This window comes from Alligator sinensis, unplaced genomic scaffold, assembly GCF_000455745.1.
Source record: "Alligator sinensis unplaced genomic scaffold, ASM45574v1 scaffold755_2, whole genome shotgun sequence".
Taxonomy (NCBI): Eukaryota; Metazoa; Chordata; order Crocodylia; family Alligatoridae; genus Alligator; species Alligator sinensis.
This window is the reverse complement of record NW_005841883.1, coordinates 2,263,926-2,282,884: the sequence shown is the minus strand read 5'-3', so window position 1 is coordinate 2,282,884 and position 18,959 is coordinate 2,263,926. Positions and strand designations below refer to the sequence as shown.

The 18,959-nt window shown below is 46.1% G+C and overlaps 1 protein-coding gene across 2 annotated transcripts in view; it reads right to left on the bottom strand.

Moving 5' to 3' along the window:
* Window positions 1-18,959, bottom strand: part of TMEM237 (transmembrane protein 237) — a 50,900-nt gene that overhangs the window by 11,808 nt on the left and 20,133 nt on the right. For both annotated transcript variants that reach the window (XM_014516897.2, XM_014516898.2), the window contains exons 5-7: window positions 12,430-12,543; window positions 11,231-11,351; window positions 8,496-8,656 (exon numbers count right to left, since the gene is read on the bottom strand). In XM_014516897.2, coding sequence (XP_014372383.1) covers window positions 8,496-8,656; window positions 11,231-11,351; window positions 12,430-12,543 — 396 coding nt within the window. The remainder of the gene's footprint in view (window positions 1-8,495; window positions 8,657-11,230; window positions 11,352-12,429; window positions 12,544-18,959) is intronic.

Genomic DNA, 18,959 nt, shown 5'->3' with positions numbered 1-18,959 from the left:
GGAATTCTAGGATTGTAAGTATATTATGAAAAATAATAGTATTGATTCAAATTTAACTTTTAGTTGTAATTGTAGTTGTTTTTGTAATACTAAATCTTATAGCATTGTTTGAGAAGGAAGTGCATTTGGAGCATTGTTTCTGATATATGTAGTTATTGTGTTCTTAATGTTTGTCGTATTTCTTAAAGCTAAGCAGTGTTATATGCATAGGAAGGAACTTTAAAATAAAATTGTGTTGTATGAATTAAGAGTGTAATCATTGTGAAATCGTGCAATCAACTAACTACTCCCCCAGCCAGTGCATCAAACGAATCAGTAAGTTGTGTGGGATTTTCTCTATTCCATAACCCACTAGAGACACTTTAGTCAGAAGAAAAAGGTGGTGTTCCTTTGGGGCTTTCAACCCTACATTGCTATCAGTAGGGGAGCAAGCTGATTAGTACTGGAAAATTTCTGATGAGGGTAACAAATATCCAGGCATGCAAGGGCACTAAACGGATCCTGCAGCACAAGACTGACTCTGGGCAGTTTTGCAAAGTGTAGACAAGAGATTCAAAACAATGGGCTTCCTTAACTACGAGACTACAATAGCTGGGACATGGGTATCAGTTCTGTTCTTCCTCACCTCGCCTCCAAGCATATAAACTGAAAGCAGTACTTTCTCCACAGTTAGGCAAAGATCATTGGTTATTTTAATGTAAGCTGGTCAGAGAAATTCCATGACCTTTAGAAACACAAGACCTTTTGGAAGGCAGTAAGCAAGAATTTACTTTTAAGACTGGCCTTATCAATGTTAGTGTGGTTGCAATATCAGTTCTGATTCTCAGGAACCCAATACTTTTGGTCTCCCTAACTCAGGTTAAGAATGACTATGACTCATGCTTTTAGAAGACTGAAACGAATCAAGATGTTTTAGGAATAAGTTTGATCTCAGAAAGCCCATCAGTCCTGTTGTTAACTCCATTTTGTATCATTTTTATGAAGCCAAGTAGGGAAACCAAACAGTTCACTGGGAGCAAAAGAAGGAAGGGGAAGAGGAAGAGGACCCAGGCACCAGATCCTGCTCATAGAAGGTAAGTGAGCCAGGGCTGTCTTTGGTTTGCTGAGTAAGCTGCATGTTTGGGTGTATGCTCTAAGTAGCTGCGAGCCCTGCTAGCTGAGTGACTGCTGGGTGACCCCTGCCCATGTCTGACAAAAGCCCTAACAAGGGGGCACTCTCGGGTGTAGTTCATCCGGTTCAGCTGACTTATAGCCCAGGCCGAGGAAGGTATAAAAGATTTCCCATGTGAAGGCAGCTAACAACATACTGGGCTGTACTAGTAGAAGCATTGCCAGCAGATCAAGGGAAGTGATTATTCCTCTCTATTCGGTACTGGTGAGGCCACATCTGGAGTACTGTCCAATTTTGTACCCTCCTTCCCTCCCCCCCCCCCAACTACAGAAAGGTTGTGGACAAATTGGAGAGAGTCTAGCAGAAGGCAACAAAAATGGTTGGGGGCTGGGAAGCATGACTGCTGAGGAGAAGCTGAGGGAACTGGGCTTATTTAGTCTGGAGAAGAGAAGACTGAGAGGGGATTTAATAGCAGCCTTCAACTACTGGAAGGGTGGTTCCAAAGAGGATGGAGCTAGACTGTTCTCAGTGGTGGCAGATGACAGAACAAGGAGCAATGGTCTCAAGTTGCAGCAAGGGAAGTTTAGGTTAGACATTAGGAAAAACTGCATGGAACAGGAGATCCAGAGAGGTTATGGAATTTCTATCCTTGGAGATTTTGAAGACCCAGGTAGACAAAGCTTTGGCTGGGATGATCTAGTTTGGGATGGTCCTGCTCTGAGCAGGGGCGTGGACTAGATGACCCTGCCAACTCTAATTTTCTATAATTTCTATGAATGTGAACACCAAGGTGTAGGTGAGCAAACACTGCCTGCTGATTTTAAGCAGTTTGACAGTGGATCAGTTACTCATGCCCTAACTGAGGTGCTATGTGGCATTAAAACCACATGCTGGCAGTATGTCATAGCCAGACAGCAGGTTGTGTGTGTGTTAAGTCACATACAGTAATTCACTGCTTTGTATCTTCTGTGGTGTGGGCAGGTATTGATTAGAGGGATTCACATCTTCACACAGGAAGGCCATTAAAGTATCTTGGATTTTGCAAAAGAGAAATTTTATTTTTCAATTCTAGACAACTAACAACAGCAAGGTGCCCTGAACTGCCTCACAGGTCAAAAGTCAGTAGACCTAGACAAAGAAGTTTTCCCAATTGTCCACTACGTGAGGTAGAAAGGCTACTGCTACAAAGAGTGCTGCATCCCCAAGGAGCACTGTTTTCCATAACCTTTGGGTGCTTTGCTCCACAATATGTTCCAATGTGTGAGTGTCAGAGGAACTGTAGGACACCCTGGTGTACCTTTAGGTTGTTCTGCCTTTCATCCAGTGCAGTCCTACCCTCCCAGGTTGTAGGGATTCTGCAGTCAACAGCTTGGACCAGTTCAGAAAATATCTTTTTGTGTCCTCATACCTTCTTTGTTTCTTTTTCTCCCTTATTGTGGCAAGTCTCTTGGCAGGTGTAGAAGGGATAGTCTTGAATATGCCCCACAAACTCAGAGACAAGTAACTGAATAGATGGCCCCTTTTAAGGATTATTGGACAACAGAAGCTAATGCACCTCCTCAAAAAATTCCTGTAAAGACATGCGTCAAAATGTGCACAGGGTCACAATCATTACCGCCTTATGACCATTTAAACAACAAACCTTAGAGTATATGGAGAGACTTTTAAAACCCTCTGCTGAGGAGATCTGAGAGCCCTGGAATAGCACAGGTAAAACTGATGAATGTAAAGTTAGGAGTGATTCTGGTATATATAATGCTCACAGGCATATCAAAACCCTAGAAAAAAGCAGCTGTTTGAAGGCACATCATTGCTCAGGGCTATATGCTGATGGTTTCTTCATAGCAAGATTCCCCAGAGGTCCTAGCCAAGCAGTATAAGGAAGATATCCTCCCCTAGTGGGAGAAACAAGGCTATAGTACTAGAAAGATCTGGGTAAAGTGCCAAGACCCTAAGAAGTTATGTAACGTGGTCCCAGAAGCCCAGGAAGCTGTGCCACCCCAAATAAGTGGCCTTTCCCTCAAGAAGTGGAGGGATTCTCTGACTGTTGGATTAAAAATGGTAACCTCGAAACCAGCATCCCAGGGTACAATAGGAAGCCTTCTCTGACACCAGCCAATGGACACATTATTTCACCGCTTACCAGAAAGCCTAGGGTCTCCACTGGCAAGCTTAGTTGCCTGTACACTAACGCCAGAAGCGTGGGAAGCAAGCAGGAGAAACTGGCCCTCAAACTAACCAACAAGCAATACAATCTTATAGGGATTACAGAGACCTGGTGGGACTTCACCTATGACTGGACCACAGGCATAAGGGGATACATCCTGTACAGGAGGGATCATATTGGAAGAAGGGCAGAGGAGTTGCTGTCTATGTAAAAGAACATTACACTTCCCTTGAGGTGAAAACTGGATGCAAAAAAGGGCTTGACACCCTCTGGGTCAAGATATGGGGAGAGCGCGAGGAAGACGACTTGATTGTAGGAGTTTATTACAGACCTCTGAACCAAGAGGAACAGCTCGACCAAGAATTCTCTAGAGAACTGGCAGAGGCTGCCTGCTCATGGAGCACAGTCATCATGCGTGACTTCAACTACCCAGGCATTTCGTGGGATGAGCACTCAGCTAGATCCGATCACTCACAAAGCTTCCTCACTTGCATCAAGGAGTTCTATCTAACTCAGTAAATCTACAAGCCAACCAGGGGCAAGACGCTCCTAGACGTCGTTTTGGTCAAAGGGGACAAACTAGTGAGCAACCTGCGGATTGAAGAGAAACTGGGCGACAGTGACCAAGAGATGATCACTTTCTCCATCCACCTCAAATCAGGGAAATCAGCCAGTAGGGTATAAATCCCTGATTTTGGGAAAGCTGATTTCCACAAACTCAGGAGGCTGGTTGGCAAGGCCCTTTGGGACCACAGTCCGATGAGCAAGGGAGTACAAGAAGAGTGGTCTTTTCTTAAGGAAGCAATCCTAAAATCTCAAAGAAAGTCTATTCCATCTTGCAAGAAGGCAGCAAGAGAGCTGGGAGCAAGTCACGGACCTCCTGAAATTAAAGCAAGAAGCCTACAAGGGATGGAAGTCAGGAACAAATACCAAAGAAGAGTACTCAGCAGATACCTGCACCTATAGGGAGCAGATCAGGACAGTAAAAACACTAACCTAACATAAATTGGCAACCAGAATCAAGGACAACAAAAAGTCCTTCTTTAGATACGTAGGAAGTCGCAAAAGGAACAAAGGAAGCACAGGGCCCCTGATAAATGAAATGGGATGGCTATTAACCGACACCCAGGACAAAACTGAACTCTTGAATGAATAATTCACATCGGTATTCCACCAGTCCATGGCTTCGTCATGGGCAAGTCGTGCTCCTCTGCTCTTGTTTGCGACGTGTGTTTCTGTAGTTGCCATCCCCATTATGGTAACATTCACCACCACCCTGTGCTTGTGTGTACTGTCTGCTTTTGGCGAGTACCAAAATTGTCTTGTAAAAGTGGTAGAAATGAGTCTAGGGGTCAGTACAGTTGAGGTCTTGGAATGTATCCCTATTTGTTACATTGGAAAGTGGGTTCCCTTTAAGCAAATTTGTGTTATGCCTCATTTTCCAGGAACGCATGTACAGCATAAAGCGAGGGGAACCTGTACAAGTGTTTTTTTTTCTATTCACAAGAATCACAGGTAAGCTCAGAAAACTACACACAAAAGTAAACAGAGGTATGCATTTAGGAATGTTTTTGGCTGCCTTTTCCTGTTGGTATTGCCTAGTACTGTGATTCTGAAGCTTTTTTGGATTTGAGGCACCTCTCAGAAAATGCCAGCTCTTACTTTTCACACAGTTTTGACTACAGAAAAATAGTAGAGCAATTCTTCTGTTGTAGAAAGACTATAAGAGGGCAGAATATTTTTAACACTCTGAACTTCTATTTGAAATCTCTGGATTTATCTTGTAAATCATGTTTACACATCTAAGAGTGTTAATATTGCTTGTCACCCTGTGGCACCCTTGAAAGAATCTTAAGGCACCCCAAGATGCAATGGTTAAGAATCAGTGAACTAGTGCTACCTAGAGTTCATGCTCCTGAACTGGCTACTTTAAATCAGAATTCCTTTGCTCCTTGCCTGTGCATAGCCCGGTGTCATTCTAAGAGGAGGAAAGCAGCAGAGAAGGAGAGAAGTTTCAGGAAACTTGGAGAAAAGTGAAAAAAAATTACACGCACTATCAGGCTCCATAAATTACACTTACCTGAGTTCCCTTCCTCAGTGGTTCATTCATGCTCTGGATCTGATTAGGTCTCAAATAGGTCTCAGCTCTCACCTTCCATTGAGCACATCCTCTCCTCTGTGCCTTGCTTGGTCTGTAGCTCAGTGGTGTCTTTCCCTGGAGCTCATGAGATGCCCACTATAATTGCCAGACTAGTGGCAAAATTCCCACCTTCAGTTCAACGCCAAGCTCTAAATTATAACATAACTCTCAGGAACAGCCTCAGCCATTTGAATCCTCCTTTATCTTCTAGTGGTTGGCTACAGTTCCTTCTCCTTTCTCATTTTAGTGCTCATTCCTTCTACTGTACCCCAGCATCCACATCTCCTTTGCAAGGGTAAAATAGACCTCTCTATTCCTCTGGGGATTCCATAGCTATATTTGCATAACTCCTTCCCTCTATAGGCCAAGGAAAGTTAGGACAGCTGCATGATTGAGATCTAGCTGGAGCCATTCTTTCACAAATGTGCTGGTTGGAAAAGCAAGCAGGTAATGAGGTATTTCCAGATTGTTCTTCCAGCCACTGTAGCCATAGGGCAAAAGAGTTTTAAAAAAATCAGCCACTGAGAGCTCAGTGCAGTAAGAATAATCCCACTAGGGGCCATCTGCTGCATGACTTATGTCCACAAAGGCATTTTGAAGGCAGAACTACACCAACAGAGGATCTACATTGCTTAGGAAACAGGTTAAGATTTGCTGGCAGACATTCAAGGTTTTGTTGGCAGAACTAAATTTTGTGTATGAACAGAGGCAATGCTGCACTAATAGAAGTTCTGCCAGTAAAACATCCTGGTGTACAGAGGCCTTAGAAATAGGGTTGTGCAAAGCTTTGGATTGTGATTCGGAGATGATTCAGAGGCCGAATCTATGAATCTGAATCGAATCACTAGAAGCTTTAGGTTTTCTGAATCGATTTGGAAAAAATTCAGAAAAGATTCGGTGATTTGGCCATAGGTTATAATGGGGAATCAATTAAATATCTATAACTTTGATTTTTTTGGCTGATTCAGATGAAACTTGCAGGGGTGGTAGTCGCTGCTGAGGGTATGAAGCCTGCCAAGTTTCAAGGTGATAGGTGCAGGGGTTTCTGGGAAACTGCACTTCAAACTGCTGACAAGCAAAACTCATGACATAGGTGATACTGTGTGTGTTAAGGCACAGGGTGGTGAAAACTGCAGGGGTGGTAGCCCCTGCTGCGGCCACAAAGCCTGCTAGTTATCAAGGAGATGGGTACAGGGGGAGTCTGGGTTCTGGGGCCCTGCACCTCTGGCCGCAGGCAGGCAAAACGCGTGACATGGGTGCTTGTGGGACTGTGTGTTCAGGTGTGCCCTTCCTGGCGCTGGGGTCTCTGCACAACGTGGCAGTGTGCCCCCATGAGGCCTCCTCCTCCCCTACAGCCTTGGTCTAGTCCACCACTGTAAACAACAGCAGGTCAAAATAACTTAGCTGGCTCAACACCAATAGCACCAGCAGCATCAAAGGTATCCAGACGGAACTGTCACAGAGGCTTTCTTTTTATACATTAATTGACAGCAAGAAGTAAAGATGTTGTGTTGGCTATATGTTACCTGTGGTGTATGATGGCTTATCTTGTGTTTTTATGTTTATATGTTTATTATGAAAAAAACTGAAATAGAAAAATACATCTTAGGCAGCTTTTGGATTGAAAAACCCAAGCCTTTGTCAGGCTGAGGAAGTACCTGCAGTTGGTGTGTCTCCTGGTCCTGGATGGAAGTAATAGTAAAGAAGCCAGAGGCTGGCCTGGCACGCAATGCAGGCAAGAAAGCCAGTCAGTGAAAATGGAAATAGAGGTGAGGGACAGGCCGGGGGGTGGGAGGGGAATGTAGCAGCGCAGGTAAAAGTGCAGAGGTACCCAGGGAGTCAGGTGTCCGAGTTTTGCCTGCCTGCAGCCAGAGGTGCAGGGCCCCAGAACCCAGACTCCCCTTGCAGTTTTCACTCCCCTGTGCCTTAACATACACACAGTGTCACCTATGTCATGAGTTTTGCTTGTCAGCAGTTTGAGGTGCAGTTTCCCAGAACCCCCTGCACCTATCTTCTTGAAACTTGGCAGGCTTTGTGGCCACCACCCCTGCAGTTTTCACCCCATTGTGGCTTAACACATACACGTGACACGAGTTTTGCTTGTCAGCAGCTTGTGGTACAGTTTCCCAGGAACCCCTGCACTTATCACCTCGAAATGTGGCAGGCTTCATGCCCTCAGCAGCAGCTACCACCCCTGCAGGTTTCATCTGAATCAGCCAACAAACAATAAATTTATAGATATTTCATTGATTCCCCATTATGCCCTATGGCCGAATCTCCGAATCTTTTCCGAATTGATTCGGCCAAATCAAATCAGAAAAGTGATTCAGATCTCCAAATCAAATCGGCCAAATCTGAATCGAATAGTTGCCTATTTGCACAGGCCTGCTTAGAAATCCCAGTAGGATCTGTGCCTTGTTCTGCTGGCTGCTGCACATGGACCAAGCTCTAAGAATCATCTGACTTTTCATTATTCTTGCCAAAGCGCTAAAATTCTCTTACGTTTCAAACACAGCTTCAGAACACCTATGGCATACAGACAGACAGTATGTTTTAGCATCACACTCTCATTAAAACTTCATTCAAGTCTTTTCCTTTTTATTCAAAAGTATGTGAACAGAAAGGTCTTCTCTATACTTGGTATTTTCTCCTTATAACTTTCTCATCAATGGCATACAAAACTGAAAGCACTAGTACAGATAAAGCTCCATGTCATCTAGACTTGTCAAATAAGGTCAACCAATTTTCTGCTTGAAACCCAATGCACTAGAGAGCCCTTTCAAGTCAGATACAGTAATAAGAAAATCTGCTTCTCACAAATATACATTTGGGGACTGTAGCATACTTTACATTACAGTATACTGTGATTTAATTATATACCATCAGAAATATAAAGAAATTTGATAACTTTTAAGAAATGCAGCATAAGACCATCTTGTATTGTTAACTTATATGATGTTCCTATTTCCAAAGAAAAATATGACACAGGAAAAATTTCCCCCTCCCCCCGAGTACAAAGCAACATGAACATTATATTTTTACTAAGACGACTGAAGTTACAAAAACAATTTACTTACGATTTTTTTCAATGAACACTTTGCTCACAGGCTGGCTGATACCAATGGGAGCAGCAAACACAGGTTGCTGATCTGGGCTTTTAATTCGTTCATCTTCAATTATATCCTCTTCCTCCACTTCTAGTTCGTTAGAGCATTGCCTTTCAGCTGCCCGAGTCTTCCTATCATAACAGGGATTAGGAAAAAAGAATGACTACTAAAGCTTTAAAGACTAAGGCTCTAACCCTGTAACAACTTAATTACATGTCTAACTTGATTTGCATGAACAATGCAAAGTACTCACATGTATAAAATTATTCCTCTATGTACGTGCTTGAATATCAGGCCTAAAATTCTTCTTCATGGAAATACAAAATTACAACCTAAAAGCCACCCCCAAGTATGGTTCTTGTAGTTGACTTAAAGTTTAAGACTAGGGGTCTACTGACCTTGAGGCAGCCAGCCAATTTCACAGCCAGATCTCAGGGCCAGCCACCATTTTTATAGACTGAACAGTGTGGAGGGGGCGGCGCCACCTCTGATTGGCTGAGGGGCCATGGCAGTCCCCTCCCTCCCAGCAGATTGCCAGATGGCCCAAAACTGCAGCTTAATTACCTTGATTAACCTGGAGGAAGCCATTAATCCATGTGTTAATATATCCCTCCCCCACTCTGCCTTCTTCCCTCCCCAGTGTGCTGCAAGACTGCAAGGCTTCCCATCTTTTTCTCTGCTTGCTGGTAAGGTTTTTTTTGTTGTTGTTTTGTTTATTTTTGGAGCAAGCCTACCAAAACTGTATGGTATGCCATTTTTGCAGAGCTCACCATTTTTCGTGGAGCCCACCCAATTTTGTGTTTTCCACAAAAATCGTGCAATTGCAAATTCAGCAGGTCCCTGTTTATGACAAGCCATTTCGAAAGAAAGAGGAAGACGCAAGAAAGACTGTTCATATTAGGAAAAATCCTAAAGAAATAAATAAGAGCAATGAACTGGAAGCTTTAGGCAAGAAGCAAAGAAGAAGCGTCTAACTGGAGTAGCATTCAGAAACGTGGAGACAAGATAAAGAGTAGAAAAAGTAATGTTTGGATAAAATTAAAAATAAAGAGAAGGAATATCCATAAAACTGGAAATCAGATGAATAAGCAGATACAAAACTCAGAATATTTAATTATACAACTTGAGCATTGTATTTCTGCTAACAAGTATACAATTGTAGTGCATATTTGAAAAAATTTCCAAGAAATAATCTGCCAAACTCTCTCAATTTTATTTACTACTAAATTCTTAGCATTCACTGTGACCATGAACATACATATATTTAAAAAAAGTTAGGCCTTAATCTTTCAAAGATACCTTAAACCAGTGCTTCCCACACTGTGGTATGCAGACAACCTCTGAGTGGTACGTGGAAGGCCAGAGGGAGGGGCGCACACACATACAGACACCTAGATGCAGCCTGCTGCAAGTGGCCAGGAACACAGCCTGGCTGTGTATGGAGCAGCACCCAGCAGTTAAGTGCGTTGGGGGAAGGGAGGGATGCAGATCGAGACCCCCACGGTGAGGGAGGGAGTGGGACAGAGGCAGGGATGGTGGGATATTCGGAGCCCAGGACAGCTCATCCAGGGGCATGAGCAGTCTCCTGCTACAGCATGCTCCCTGGGGGAGGCATGGAGGGCGCATGCCCCCCGGATCTGTGCACGGGGCAGAGACAGGCTGCCCACTGTACACTGGGTTCTGCACCCCACTGCCTTGGGAATCACAAGTGATGCCATGCACTGAGTCCCCTGCTTGACCACTGGCGGAAGGCATATGGTGTCATGTGGGGCTCCCGAGGCAATGGCAGGGTAGAGCCCAGCGCACAGCCAGCCTGCGCCCTGCGCATAAATCTGCACACATGCCCCCTATGCCTCCCCTGGGCATAGGTGGATCCCAGGGGCCACTACCAATTTAGGGCCCCTGGGATCCTCATCAGCAGGGAAGCGAAAGCCACGGTTTTAAACTTGGTGCTGATTTTGTCTTCCAGTAGGGAGACAAAAATGGCTCAGCTTTTGCATTTGCTTCCCTGTGAGCTGGGCCCCTCCACCAAGGGCGCTGAGATCGGGCCAGGCCAGGAGTGCTGTGCCTGGTGGTCGGAGTGGGTGGCTGAGCCAACCCAAACCAGGAGCACTGTGCCACACCTCTGCAGGCAGACAGGTGGGAGGGTAGCAGCACTCCAGGGCAGGGGCGGAGGGGGGGAGGCCGGCTTGTGGACTATGGCTACCTCAAAATTCATCTTAGCCCCCACCTGAAGCTACCCTTCCCAGTGCTACTGCCTACCCGACCCTGTGCATCTTCACGGCTGCACGGGACACAGCTGGGCAGCAGCTCCCTGCAAGTAAGTCTAATAAGGGTGGGCAAGGAGCTAGAAGGAGCCACAGTTAGCTTGTGGCGGTGGGAGCAGGGTGGCTCAGAGTGATTGAGAGTGGGGCAGGGGAGAGATCCTGTAAGGGGAAAGTGTGAGTCTGTGCGAGCACATGCACGTCTGTGTGTATGAAAAATTTGCTGGTGGTACTTAAGGCTGTATAATTTTAAATTGGTGGTATGCAATCTGTCAAAGTTTGGGAAATGTTGTGTTAAACTTTATGCATTATGTGTAGCCCCAGTGACTTCAAGAACTCACATCTTTGCAGAATGAAATCCTTAAATACTAAAATATATGTATATACATATTATCAAGGTACTCTGAAGCAAGAGTCATAAAGTCCTTTAGATGCTCTTACTTTGTCTTTTTTCGATGTTTACGGGTCCCCATTTCATCAGCTGCTTGGGGGTCCATGCCATTTCCATTCTGAAACAAGGATGTGCTAGGTGCATTATGCTGGATGAAAGACGTCTCAGAATCTAAATATGTAAAATAAACCATAAGAAATAATCTGCAAACTCTTACAGAATAAGAAATATATGCACTAAAACATCTGAATAACTACTATGCAAATGCCATAGGCAAAAAAAAAAAAATTGACATTGGATTATTCATAATCTACCACTTCCCAAATTTGATGTTTTCTTTCCTTCTGTCAGATGCGTGACCTAGCAATTGGGAAGCTTTTCTGGCAGCAGACTGGAATGGCTTGGCTCAGGTCTAAGACAGATCAGCACTAGGTCCCAGCCACCACCCCAGATTCTCCTGCTGCCACTTCTGCCCCCTACCCAGCTGCAGTGTAGCATGGTAAAGCTCCCCACCAATGAACAACGTCAAAGCCTTAGCTCAGATCAGGTCAGCTGTTGGCTGCATGCGAGAATCCAGCCTGCAAGCTGTAGGTTGCTGGGTGTAACCTATTAATTTTTTTAAATAATTGTAACAATTTAAGAATTGTGATTCTATGCTGAAGCAGATTGTCAATAAATGAAATGTCACATGCCTTCGTTTCAAGATTTCAGTGGGTCTGTTGCATGGTTTGAGTTATTAAAATACTAAACTTGAGGTCAAGACATGAAAAACAATTCTCTATTTTTTGCTCAAAGGACTACCCATATATTTGAAGCATATATGCAAATTATAAAACTACTATTGATGGAATACAGACATTATACACACAGTCAGTAAATTTCATAAAGCAAGGCTCCTACTAGAACCTTTATTTGGGTCCATGTCTCATCCTGTATGCATATATATCATGTCCTAGATTTTAAAAATAGCAGTAATAAAGGAAGGCTTCTGTTAAGCATAAATAGAAAATACTTCATAAGTGCATCGTGACAGAATTCACACTGCACTGGGAACCGGAACCTATAGAAATGCATAGCCTGTGTGCCTGATTTCAAAACCAAACACTGCACTTAATATTAATCTTCTCTGACTTCATGGAATTATACTAGAGGCAAATTTGTAGTCATCAGCATAGATGCACTTTGTTTTTACTAATCTATGAATACTACCAAGACTAATTTTATCTTCCTTCCAATATTCTTCACATACCAGGAGGTACTCTTTTCTTCTTGCGTTTCCTTTGAGGTGGGGCATCCTGAATCTCAGGAGTGAGAGGCTCGCTGCTCTCAGATGTCCGACGGACCGCTGCCTGAACTATGCCATCTGAAAAGCAGAAAAACAGAACAACTTTAATTCATTAGCTGTGTGAACCCACCTTGGAGGGGAGCTAACATAAAGGTAAACTTTGTATTTCTTCTCTCTTATTTCAACTGCTTTGTACAGAATTCAGTACTTCTGATGGACCATTTTTAAATTCTGTTATAGAAAAACCTGCCTCCATCATGTATCTGATGCTAGTCCCAAATTGGGGTCAAGGAAGAGGTTTGAGAATGGTTCAGTCACTTATTCTCATACTAGGACTACTGGCTATGGCAGTGTCTCTCAACTTCACTAGACTCAAGGCACCCCTCAGAAAATGTCAGCTCTTACCTTTTATTTGTTTTTTTGACTGCAAAAAAAGTCAATTCTTCTGTTGCACACAGCTTAGTAAGACTGCAACAGGTCAGAGGATTTTTGACACCATGGATTCCTATTTGAAATCTCTGGCTTTATCTTGCGAGTCATGTGTAAGTGTTTGCACACCTAACCTAACTGACATTGTGTGGTGCCCAATAACACCCTGGTTGAGAATCACTGGGCTATGGAATGACATCCTCCTGGCAAGAAAAGTCACATACTATAAATGCTCAAATGTCTACACATTAAATGACAAGGTTCTTTGGATAAATCTGATATAGTTTATTAGACCAACTCAAATAACTGGAAAAATTCTTCTTACCAAGCTTTCGGGCTGAGGAAGCATCTGCAGTTGGTGTGTGCTCTTCCACTGCAGATGCTTCTTCAGCCTGATGAAGGGTATTTATACCTGAAAGCTTACTAAGAAGAATTTTTCCAACTATTTGAATTGGCCTAATAAAAGATATCAGATTTACACAAAGAACCTTGTCTGCCTATGTCCTTAGACTAATACAGCTACAACCTATACCCCTGTACACATTAAATGACATTTTTAGATGTGCTCAACTTATAACAGTGATGAAAACATAAATATTAAGATATCAGAAGCAAGCAAAAATGGGTAAGCAAGAATAAAGATGGCAACTGAAAACACCACCATTTTATACTTGGGCAGGAATATAACATACTTGTTACAGGTATAGTATTATTCCAGTCAGGGACAGCAATGAAAACCATAATATGATGGAATACAGTTAATGGAAAAAGTATAGGCACACATTTTATGACCTCACATGCAAAGACTACTAACAGAAAATGCAAATGAATGTAGTGTGTAACTGTGTTAATAAGTGTATAGCTGAAATGTACAGCTGTACAATGTATAGATGTGCTGAACAACATACAAAGACCTGATGGCATTAATATAATGGAGAATTTACATTTTTAAGTAGGAACAAAAAATAAACCAGAAAAGTACTATGGGTAAATACAGTACTGGAGAATGGAACAACAATGGAAAGTGTCCAGTGTCTAGTCCAATTTTCTAATAAAAAGGTTAAGTGGGGATTGCCCTAATGGAACTGCAGCACAACAAATTGCTCATAGCGCAACAAGAGAAAGCTGCACTCAATCACTAATGGTCACTCAGAAGAGTGGGTGTAGGCAGTGACTGTTACCTAAGAAGAGCAAACATTAAAACAAAATTAAAGAAAAGTCCCAAAGGAGAACCCCCCCCAATTATTTAACAATTAAATAATAAAACCCTTGTTGACAAGTTTACTATAGAAACCATAAAGAGATTCAGAGAATCAGAAAATTAGAAAGAAATGGTGGCCAACAAACACCTTAAGAAAATAGTGATCTGTCAAACAAGTGGGAAAATTCTAGGATACAAACACAGAAAATTAAGAATATTTCAATGACAAAACATACAACCTAATAGAGTCAAGAAGAGCCACCCAGGTAAAAAAACAAAACAGAAGCAAAATAGGAGAGGAACGAGAGAAACTGGGGAAAGGTTTCATGGTAAATTAAAACTAAAAGACAATAGGAGAGCACACAAAACAACAACAGAGTTTCCTTATACCTAAAAAAGGGTATTTGTGCCCAAAAGATTGCAAAGAACAATTTTTTCAGCTATTTAGTTGGTCTAATAAAAGACCAATAAAAGATATAGCATCTACCCAAAGAACCTTGTCTAACTAAAAGACAAGGAAGTTAACAAGAATGCAAGATTGCAGTGACGTCCCCGAGGGCTCGGTCCTGGGGCCTGTACTGTTCAACATCTTTATCAGCGAGCTAGACGTGGGTGTTGAAAGCACACTGTCCAAATTTTCTGATGACACCAAGACGTGGGACAAGGTGGGTACGCTGGAGGAGAGGGACAGAATCCAGCTAGATCTAGACAGGCTACAGAGGTGGGCGGATGAGAATAGGACGGAATTCAACACAGACAAGTACAAGGTGCTGCATCTAGGGAGAAAGAACCAGCAACACACCTATAGGCTAAGGAATACCCCCCTTGTCAAAACAGTGGCAGAAAGGGATCTTGGAGCCATTGTTAACTCCAGGATGAACATGAGCTGCCAATGCGAGGAAGCGGTCGGTAAGGCTAACCACACCTCGTCGTGAATCTACAAATGCACCACAAGCAGGTCCAGGGAGGTGATCCTTCCCCCCTATATGGCATTGGTCAGGCCACATTTGGAGTACTGCGTCCAGTTCTGGGCACTGCACTTCAGGAGGGATGCGACTAGCATTGAGAGGGTCCGGAGGAGGGCCACTCATGGTCAAGGGGCAGCGGGTCAGGCCCTACGAAGAGAGGCTAAAGGGCCTAAATCTATTCAGCCTCCACAAGAGAAGGCTGAGAGGGGATCTGGTGACCATTTACAAACTCACCACGGGGGACCAGTGGAAATTGGGTGAGGCTCTGTTCCCCCGGGCACCACCAGGGGTTACTAGGAATAACAGCTACAAATTGTTAGAGAGAAGGTTCAGGCTGGATATCAGGAGACATTACTTTACAGTTAGGGCTGCCAGGCTCTGGAATGGCCTCCCAAGGGAGGTGGTACTCTCTCTTACCTTGGGGGTCTTCAAGAGGAGGCAGGACAGATATTTAGCTGGGGTGTTATGACCCTGGCACTTGTTCCTGCCCGGGACAGGGGGTCAGACCTGATAATCTGTTTAGGTCCCTTCCAACCCTAAGCACTATGAAACTATGAAGTGGAAGATGCAGCCCAATAAAGTGATATTAAAAGAGCTTACTGAATCACCATAAGATCTATTAGGTGGCCCAAATAATCCATTATCAATGGTCAATGTACGAGTCTACACGCGCATTTGATGCAGGAGCAGTTTACTCACGAATAAACTACTTGTGAATAAATGCACCTGGGTAGGCATCTAATTGTGCAGAAAAGTGGCAGCAGATTTGCTGCTAATGGCAACAAAACTGCTCCTACTTCCTGGGACCCTGCAATGGGCCCCGGCTGCCACCAGAGGGAGATGGAGGCTCTGACTACAGCTGCCTGCAGCCAGATAGGATCTTGATAAGGTAGCCCCTACTTCCCTGGCCAGGAGCAGCATGCAGAGCACAGGGGTAGCACACAGCAGGCTGCTCACCACAGCCTCTGCCTTCCAGTGCCATGGCTGCTTCAGCCCTGCCCTGACAGCAATGTCCAGTGCCTCTGGGCTCCTGCCACTCACCTCACTGGCCTTGCTGGCCCGCTGCAGTAACTGATGGCTAGCACACGGCCATCTGGACCCTGCTGGCTCTTCCACATGCAGCGACCACCTGTCCGGCCATACCATGCAGTCCCAGAGCCATCACCACCACGCAGCTGCCACCTGGATCCCAGCAGGGATGCCAATAACATGTTCCTGGACTCCACCACTGGGGCCATCCATGCCTTCCAGCACCTCTGGGCTTGCTGGGCCAGCCGGCACTGGTGGCTTCACATCATCCAAGTCATCTGAGATGATGAGCAGTGGCTGGAGGCGTTCCAGATTACTCAGGCCACCTTCCTGGACCTCCTGGAGCAGCTCCACCCATACCTGGAGCAACAGGACACCACCATGTGGCGGCCCCCTCCCTATGGACACCCAGCTGGTCACTGCCTTGCTGAAGCTGGCCATGCCCACCAGCCTCTGCTACATTGGGCACCTCTTTGATATGGGCAAGGTCACCACTCGGGAGGCCATCCTGGAGGTGTGTGGCACCCTCTAGTATGTACTGGGGCACACCATGCTCCGTGTGCACAACCCCTTGGCATTGGTGGCAGGGTTCCATGCCCTGGAATTCCCCCCAGTGCATTGGGGCCTAGGACAGGACTCACATCCCCATCACCTACCCACCCAATGGCAACCGCCTCTACTACAGCCAGCAGGCCATGAACGATGAGTGCCCCTGGAGGCTGGGGAGGCATGGTGACCACCCACAGGTGGCAGTGGCAGTGGTGGGGGCGTGGCAGCAGCGAATTCCCACAGACGGCCACAGTGGTGTTGGTGGGGGGGAGGGGGAGGAGGCAAGCACCTACCAGTGGTCGGCGACCACCCACAGCATCGGCAGCAGCCAGCGGCAACCGCCCGCTGATGCCGATGGTGGTGTCGGCAGTGGAGGGTGGGGAACAGCAGTGACAGCCAATCGCAGGAGGTGCACCACCAATCTCAAGGGGTGCATGTGGACCCCCTATGCATCGCCAATGACGCAGGGCTTCTACTCTATTGTGCTCCAGGCTGTCATCGACTATGGTGCCTCCACCAATGTGAGCGCCAGCTGCGTAGGCAATGCCCAAGACACCCATGACTTCAGAAACTGCACCCTGCCAGCCTGGGTACAGAGCAGGTGCTTTGTGCTGGGGGTGCTAGACCTCTAGCTGGGTGCCATGATAGTCCTGCCCCTCCTTATCAGCAGGGATCCTGGTTTTCTCCAATTTAAAAAAGATCCCCAATTTTTGGTTAAAAAAAAAGTAAACCCCAAATCCACATTTTTCCATGATTTAGATGAAACAGCACTAATATATAGATAACTATATATCTATAAGTGCCCTTCGTTCGGTCTTTTTTAACTGAAAATTGGGGATTTTTTTAAATCAGAGAAAACCAGGATCCTTGCTCATCAGGGACCCTACCTACCTGCTTCTCCCCCTGGCTCATGCGGCCCTACACTAGCCAGCTGGACCTTCTCCAGGCACACTTCAAACAGGTGCCTGGGCTGAACCCGCACACTGGTTGAGTGCGCCTTCAGCTACCTCAAGAAACGCTAGCACCCAACTGGAGTTTGCTGAGGTCAACATCTCCTGGGTTACAGCCTGCGTGCTGCATAACATCTGCAAAGCCCAGGGGAAACTGTTTTGTGAGGCCTGGGCAGAGGAGGTGCAGCATGTGGAGGACCCCGGGCAGTGGGAGCCCCATCTGCGGCAGCAGCAACAGTGGCGAATCCACCCCAACCAAGGCCCCAAGTGAGCCGCACACCCACCAGTGGAGGCCAGGGTACCAGATGCAAGTGGGGCTGGCCAACCTCCTCCTGCACTCCCCGTAATGGCGTGTGGCTCCTAGCAGACTCGTCAGTCGGAGGGGCACGATATGCAGGTGCCTGGGACGGCCCCCACCCTGGGGAGGAGCTGGAGCTGTTGGTGGCCAACAGTGACATGGCCAGCCACACCTTGTGGCTGGGGCTGAGTTCTTGAGCTGTCAGCACAAGCGCTGGCCCAGGCTCCCTGAGCTGCTGGTGGAGGCTGGGGTGGAGAGCAGCAGGATGGGCTGCTGGTGCCCCGAGGAACCCTTCCCATGAGACTTGTCACCACAGGTGCCAGGCCAGAGTTGGGGCTTGGGCAGGCCTCCTGTGCTGCAGTACACAGCATGGCTGCGGCCTGCGGCACAAGGATGTCAGTCATCTGCCACACAAAGGTTATAGACTTGTGGGCACTCCCCGTCCAATGGTTGTGGTTGGTGATGGCGACCCACTGTGCCTGCAAGGTCTTGACCTTTATGTGGCACTTCCACACCAGCCAGTCCTGCTCACGCTCCCACATTCAGCCGGACAGCCCCTCATAAACATGCACATTAGAGCACCCACCCTGCATAAACTGCCTTTGCACCTCTGCCTCACCCCACAGTGCCACAAGATAGCCAGTCTCCTCCATGGACCAGATGGGGCCCTGGGAGGCAGTGTGTGGTATCAGTGATGATGCCATCAGCGATGACCCCATCAGGGCTCCTGGTCTTCAGGTTTCTGAGTGGCTGTCTGTGTGCTGCCAGGCCTGAGCAGCTACATGCAGCACACAGCACAAGGCCTTGGCATGAGACTAGCAGCTATGTGGAAGGTGGTACCCCACAGTACCTGCTGAGTCCAGGCAAGCTGCTATGGGTTGGCTGTGGGCATCTGGACCTGGCTCCAGTAGCCAGGAGCTGCCTGCAGCTGGGCCTGGGTGCTGGCAGGCCTGGCAGGAGCCTGCAGCACCCTGCAGGCCTGGACAGCACAGCCTTGGTAGCTGCACAGCACTCTGGTGCCAGGCAGCAGTGTCAGGGTGCAGGCAGGCTGGAACCGGGACGCTGCAGGC